Here is a 7,618-nt window from a genome sequence, read left to right on the forward strand (position 1 = left end):
TTTTTTTTCTCAGCATTTTCGCGATCGAACTTTGTAAAAGTATCATCCAAAACGACATTTTGTCGTTTCACAGTAGTTTTCCAGGAAATTTACCCCAAAACTTGTGTTTTGCTTATCTTCTTGTTGGATTGATGGCCTTCTTTTCGTTTCCTTGTTAGTTGTTTGTTCAGTTAATACCCGCGCCCCTGTTCCGGTGTAGCGCTTATTAAAAGCATTTTTCCGCATATACCAAAACCTCATATGCAGTTGGATATCTTAAGTGCTCATTGAATTTTTATACCTTTTCGAAGCAGTGATTCAAGGAGAAAATTGAAGGGAAGTTCCAGAAAGTCGTTCGAATACTTCGATTATTGGGTAATCTCGTTAAAAAAATTATTTACATACAAAAGAAGGGCGCACATTATTAGAAAACTACAAAAAATATTCTGTAGTTAAAGTTTTCTTTTTTTATCTCTCTTTTTAAGTACGGGGATGGGGGAAAACTGAGGAAAGGGGGGAAGAGGGAGCACGCACGTTAGCTAACAGCGCTCGTGGGAAAGAGGAAGCGAATCCTTTGTTCTAACTGACTACCTGAGCGAAGAAGATCGACCTATCTTGCCCAATCGGGATTGCCCACGCGAGAATAAATTGCTTCGAGGATTTACAGTGTTTGTGATGTTAGGACAATGTCAGCAATGGAGTCTTAAAAGGCGGCATATGACTGTCAGAACAAAGAGAGGATGAACGAGTTTCGTGAGCCTTTTATTGCGCTATAAAAACCTGAAAATATCAAGACTAGAACACAAAGTGATAAGTCACTATTGATTCTTACTAGAGATACATGTTTGTTATATGATAAATCCTTGATTTACCAAGCTTGTTGGGTCAAGATGGCTGAATGTTAGCCCCGTTTTGTTTTGTTTAGCCCCGTTGTTGATTTTTTATGCACCTAGACTTCGTCCCAGCCACAAGAATGCAAAAAAATAAAAGAAGTTGTGACAATGTCCTGCCATCTTGTCCTCACGCTTGGCCAATAACGCATATATACTAAATTACTTTTAAGATGCACATTATGTTTTTCAAGCTTTTTCAAGTCTAAGGGCTTTCACACCGGTTACACTTCGTTTATCTTGTACTAAATTTATGCATACAAATGAAACCGATTTGAATATAAAAGTGATCCGAAAAACTTTTTAACGCTAAAAAAAACCATAATACGCAGATAAATTCGATCTGCTAACAGCTAAAAATGATCTAAAAGAAAGATTCCCGGGACTAAACTTCACGCTAAAATCCTTGATATTATAACTTTTCAGTCCACATCAGGGTGAAGCAAAAAGCATAAGATTCAAAACTTCAGCGATCTAAAGACATCTCCTGGGTACACTTGACAGGACTAGAACAAGTTATTCTTTGACACATGCATGATCAAAGCTAAGAAATGAAGAAGCATCATTGGACGGCTTACAGGCAATCCGCTTCCCCGTCCTGAAAAAACGAGAAAGATAGAAAGATAGATATAAAAACAATATACAAACCATGCCTTTTTTGAGGTTAGTTGACTAGATAGAGGAAAAACGTTTGCTGCGTATTAAAAACAAACAAACAGAAATCCCCAAACATTGCCCTGCGGCGATCATGTCAAGTTGTAAAACACCGAGATTATCTACTATGAGTTGAATGAACTCTACTTTTCAAAGAAAAAGATGTAAAAAAACCTACGTGCCGCGTTACTAAAGATAGACATAAAAAAACTCATCGATATAACACACCTGCTTTGAAAGTAGCTTTGAATCCCTTGTTTACAGTAGTGGAATTACTGTCACTCAGGAACTGAACCCAAACTATGTTCCCTTGACTCAGTATCGAGTTTGGCTTTGTATTTCCACAAAGGCGTCCTGTCAGGATTGGACCCATATCGCCATCGGAATTACCAGCCACGATGGATGTTTCACGGAACTCAACATAATCGTTTTTACAACCCTCACTGTCTTCCAGCTCAAATATATCAAAGTCTATCTGGACATTCCGTCCTTCAGGGACGATTAAAATCCACTGTTCTGCATAACTTGAGGGGTACTTCTCAATGTCGACTTTTGGTGTGCCAAACTCAATAGTTTCATCTTCGGTTGCATTCAGATAGTTTATGTCACCATCTGCAAAATGAAAGTAGTCTGTTACCACATGGAAAATTAACGAAATCAATAAAAGTTATCAAGAGAATACGTCTGCTTTGATTTGAAAAAATATGCCCGTGTGTAGCAACATTGATTGTCAGGCTCATACCCTGACACAGCTAAGCTTGTGGGTAAATAACCTGTGGTTAGAGGGTGGTGGAGAGTATAAAGCAGCAGGCTTAGGAGAGGTTGCAAATATATGCCGGCTCCAGCCATTGCAAAAGGAGGGGGTGGGAGTTTAATGTCTAAACCAGCAACGGTAAGCAGGGTGGGTCAGTGGCAGTTGAGTGCCCAAAGTCCAGGGGCAGGGAGGGTAGGTTTGGGACTCCTCAGTCTCAAATTGTAGTTTGCCCGTGGGCTAAAAAGAGCTTCTTAGCTTATTTGGACAAAGTACTGTTTTGCCAGACGGCTGTTAGGCTCATGCCTGACAACTGCTCAGTCAGTGGGCTAAGACATCGCCCGCCCTCCAGCCAGTCTAGCCAATGGAAATGCAGAGAAATTAAGCTCAAGTCAGCACCTACATACAGCCCAGTTACAGGCCCATTCATGGGTGGATTGCAAATGGCTGTAACTAAAGGTCAGCCGGGGTAAGGAGGGTAGGGTTTTTTCACCCCACGGTCAACTAGAGCTTTCTCTGAGACTGGCTGATAAAACTTTAACCATTGGCTGTAGAAGCCATCACCCTATTGAAAACCTCATTGTATAGCTATTACCCACCTGACCAGGACTTAGCTATGAAGGTCAACTTAAATCCTGTGTAATGTGCAGTATCATCCGACACGAAGCGAAGATAGCCAGTCGATCCGTCGGTAAATTCAGATCGCCAGTAGACGTTGACGGAGATATATCCTTGTAAATAGTTGTAACTATTTCGTCCACATAACTTTGACTCCTGGTGCAAAAAGTTGTAGTTATTTCCTTTTTGAAGATAGTCGCACTTACAAGCAGAGCACATTTCTACGTCAACCCTGGGAAAAGTATCACAAACCGATATAACTGGTTTTCACTTCTTACCAACCTTAAGGAGAAAGTAAAGATTGATCTACTGGAGAAGATAAACTGCTTTAAATATATTTACAATGTTTTTATCCTTAGTCTGACTGTGTTGGGCCCTAAAAGTCCCGTTACAGGATTGATTGATTACTGGTATAATTGAAATGAGTAAAGTGAAATTTGGTCTGAAATCATACGCGTGATTTCAAAACCGAACAGGCGCGCAGAGCGAGTTTCATTGGTAGTCACAAGTATGATTTCAGACCAAAATTGCATCAGACAGAGTTCAGGAACCACTTTATTACATCCATTTTCAAAACGCAAAATCCAGTCGCTCAAATACAGGATTTTTCAGTTAGTCTGCGAAAATATTATATTGATCCAGTATTGCTTTCTCGTTGGCTTTGGAAAAGATGCGATTAAGAGCAAAAAAGGTGCAATTCGTGATTAATCGTCGTACCAATGAGAGGAAAGCAGTTTAATTTGCAAGGATCTCCAGCGATTTCCGAATGAGTGAAAGATATTCATAATTATATTGATGATGATTATCAACACAATTATCGGTCATTATCATAACATCAAAATATATACGAAAAGAAATCTGGTAATTGCCCTGGTTACTTGAGTGTTACACCTCAGTCATTTGCAGTTTCATCCACCAATTCCGTACGGTGAACGCTTGTTTTTTTGCCGTGCAAGTATCTTTTCAGTCTCGTCCTCTTTTTCTGATTTGATATCGTAATCAGAAGGAAAGAAAACACGTTGACCAAGCAGCTTTCGAAAAAAAATGCCGTGGCTCGAGCATTTTTCCAATATTCTTTCTTCAAAGTGGTTGACACTGCTCTCGCTCTTTTTAAGATCATGCAAGCTACGAGGTTGGAGATGCACCATCTGAAGAATTCGCTTAATTCCGCCGGCGATCATTTTTAAATCCTCTCGGGAACTACTAATATATTTCAGAGGGTTCAAAGGTAATTTTCTGAGTTGTTACGGAATGACTTTGTGATTTTGTTTGTCTCTGCTTTTTAACATCCGTTAAGATATTGATTGACGGCAGCTTGAAATGAAATCGAAATGAAATGTGAGCTTCAGAGTTTGCATGTTACTGACGAGTGTTATACATGGAAACTTACCTGGAAATACGATACTGAATGCGATAATAAGTGTCGGGAACCGTAATCCTCCAACATTTGGTCTCATTCTTACCATAAGTACCTGACTCAGGATATACAAGCTCACCACTGGGAGCTGTGATGTTTGTTATGCCATTAGGACAAACTATTGTGAAGACAGAGAGTAAGTTTAAATGTTGACTTCATATCTTACCAAATTGAGAGAACCCATTAGAGATGATCCTGATACGAGGGAGTCACTCGAACACTTAAGTAGGGTGGCAAGTTACTAACTTCCCCGAGAGGTAGATTATTTTATCATTGATACATTTGAATCTAAGTAACTCGAGCCTTTATTGACTCGTAGCTGGTGCGAAAGAGAGCTAGAGCGCACTTAATTCCCTCAGCGGAGCCTTATATCTAAGGAAATCTGGTGGCTTATCAAGCCAATAAAATTTGGGTTTTGAAGTCATGACCAAATAGTCCATCCCGTCTGTCCATACCTCCCTACAAGAAATTACATTCAGGCTGCACGACAAGTGGCATTTCGAGCACAAGTCAGGGCATTATATCTCAGATAGGGAATAGGAAACCGAAAAAGGGAAATGCAGAAGAAGGAAAACACGAGAAATCCCATACAAGCTCGTGCATCAGATGATATGCAATCTACTAAAGAGAAAAGGAGGAAAGTACTTGTCTTATACTGCTCATTTCATGATTTACTTTGTGTCCTGAGTAGAATTATTCATTAATGAATAAAGGGGGTAAGTTTCTAAAGAAACTGTGGTGCTGTTTCGGTGGTAAAGTATAACAGGGTAATTAAGTATTATCAACTGAGTTTATAACGTAAATTGACCTCTGTAAAGAGTTTAAAAGCTGACGTTTCGAACGTTGGCCCTCCGTCTATCGCTCTCACGAAGGGCTGACGCCCGAAACGTCAGCTTTTAAAGTCTTTACGGTGGCCAATTTACGTTATCAACTCAGTTGACAATACTAAATTACACAATTATTCATTGTTTGATTTATTGTTATGAACACGTTGGATGGCAGATTTTTAGCTAACAGCTTGATGAAATCAGGGTAATTACCCGGTGTCGCCCATTTTCTGAATAAGGATGTGCTCCATTTTCTTAAAAATACTGCACTGTGCTTCATAAACATCGGCAGCATCATTATTAGAATTGTCAAACATCAGACAGTCTACACCCGAAAAAACAAATTTTGACATATTTCCAGTCTGAACGACTCTGGTTGGGTGGCATTTCCACTGCTAAATGTTCCTAAGTCTGTCAAGAAAAGTAGATGGAGCCTCAACTACTTTTTGAAGGTGTAGGTGTACAGATGAAAATGTGAACTGTGCATTGTATGCCCAGCACGCATTAAACTCTAAACATGATTTTTAAAATCTTCATTTGCAGGCGATTCCCCTTTCAAATGGAATAGCTTAAGCTTTGAAATTTATTAATTGTGACCCTCCGCGGGATTTCAGGGAATAAGGTGAACGCACGCTCACGGTACAATAGCACGCTAAAACAAAAGAACGAGCTTTTAACACATTAGTTGCGTGTAAGTTACTGGCCTCATTAACTTTGTAGCCATTGTCTTGCTTCGCACGGTAGAAACAAAGAAACGTGTTAAGATCTTGCTCGCAAATTTGCACGAAACAACACCGTGACCGTGCCAATTTTAGAACACGCCTCTTAGCTCGTAAGATGCCAAAATCGGCGTACAACAGATAATACTCGGCTTCGCTTGGAAAGCTTTGTTTTACGCCGGCTAGCTAACGGTTATTTATTTTAAAAATGCTGGTTTGCATAGAGTAACGAACAGCGACCGCGTAGGGGACATGGAGCCGAAAATTCTTTGCTAAAGGATTCACAAAGATTCGGTACTGGGCTTATTAACTTCGTGAAGCGATAAGGATTTATATTTTACAAGGTTAGAATAAAGTTCATGTGTTCAAACTGAGCTCCCCTGGACCTTGCGAAACACGTCGTGCTCACTGAATTCCTTGAAGGAAAGAGCCGTGATTTGCCGTAAATGTTTCCTTTTTTATCACAACTTTCGGATAGAACAGAAGATCTTCTTCATTTTCGCTTATATTCTATAGGTAATAACCTTTACAAACACCAATCTCACAATAATTTATTAAGAAGCTGACAAACACAAGTAACAAAGTAAGCTGGGTTGTACAAGATAAGCTAGCGTGTTAGGGAACAAAGGAACTTAGCGTGTTAGAAAAAAAAACAAAACGGTCTAACGTGTTATAGAAACAAAGCTCCACCGTGTTAGCCAGATATGAACAATGGCTACAACACGCTTTCCAAAATCAATTGTTTTTATGCGCATATCTGCACGGTAAGCGTGTCATGAAGTTAGCATGCGAGCGTGTTATAACGTGCCGTCAGCGTGTGTTCACCTTATTCTCTTAAAGGCCTTGTTTAGTACAGTGTGACGTCGCGTTATATCTGCTTGAACTTTACACTCGAGTTTGCATTAACTTTGGATTCGCGATTAGTGCCAAAAACTTGTGAATATCATCGATCGGAGAGTAGGTATAAAGGTTGTAGTCAATATCTTTCTGCTATTAATTACAATCACTAAAAACGCGTTTGCTGGATTGAAGAACTGTTGATATTGGAACCAATAACAAGTATATTATAAACTGAATACATTTACAATGAATTCGCATTTTATACCGCAACAATAAGGATTTCAAACTTACTTGAATCGCATTGTCCTTTTCCAAAGAATAGTAATAAAACTGAAACAAGAAAAAAATTTATGAGACATAAACTAATCTTTAAAAATGCAGAATGGTTTTTGTTTGCACTTTTTTTTAATGACGCTGTTAGAACACTGGCGAGAAGCAAGATAAAACAATGGGACATTATTTTCTCTTGTCTAGAAGAGATTGGAACGAGACAGGGTTTTGATCGCAAAAGAGAAAAAATAAACTAAGAGGAAAAAATAACCGGAGATGAAATATAACACAAAATGAAATGCAAATGAGTTCGAAACTAAAATTTGCTTTCCCAAATGAAGGTAAGATCCTAAACAACCATTTTCATTAGGTGGAGCGCAAGGGAAGCTCAGCGTTTGCATAACAATCGCCCTGAGGCCATAATTTCTCGGCTGCGTTGTTTCTGGATGCTTCTAAAACAAGTATTTCTTTCTCTAATTGATTTCATAAGTGAATGGACCTCCGTGTATTTTTTACAGTTTATGAGGACTTATTAGACCCAGCTAATCAAAATGAAACTGGCTAAAAGGATTTAATTCAATTCAAATGCTATCAGGTTAACAATAGTACTCTTGACTAAAGTTGAGCAGGATGTACGCAGTTTCGAATGGGTT

The 7,618-nt window shown here is 39.1% G+C and overlaps 1 protein-coding gene across 1 annotated transcript in view; it reads right to left on the reverse strand.

Annotated features, from left to right (window-relative positions):
- Nucleotides 1–727: 727 nt before the first annotated feature.
- LOC113683752 (dorsal-ventral patterning tolloid-like protein 1) overlaps nucleotides 728–7,618 on the reverse strand; it is a 9,955-nt gene continuing 3,064 nt past the window's right edge. Inside the window, exons 3-7 of the mRNA XM_089192541.1 lie at nucleotides 6,987–7,025; nucleotides 4,283–4,427; nucleotides 2,874–3,124; nucleotides 1,752–2,135; nucleotides 728–1,467 (exon numbers count right to left, since the gene is read on the reverse strand). Of these exons, the coding sequence (XP_089048667.1) occupies nucleotides 1,376–1,467; nucleotides 1,752–2,135; nucleotides 2,874–3,124; nucleotides 4,283–4,427; nucleotides 6,987–7,025 (911 nt within the window). The 3' untranslated portion in view covers nucleotides 728–1,375. The remainder of the gene's footprint in view (nucleotides 1,468–1,751; nucleotides 2,136–2,873; nucleotides 3,125–4,282; nucleotides 4,428–6,986; nucleotides 7,026–7,618) is intronic.

Source organism: Pocillopora damicornis, chromosome 13 (genome assembly GCF_964200805.1).
Source record: "Pocillopora damicornis chromosome 13, jaPocDami1.2, whole genome shotgun sequence".
Classification (NCBI taxonomy): Eukaryota; Metazoa; Cnidaria; class Anthozoa; order Scleractinia; family Pocilloporidae; genus Pocillopora; species Pocillopora damicornis.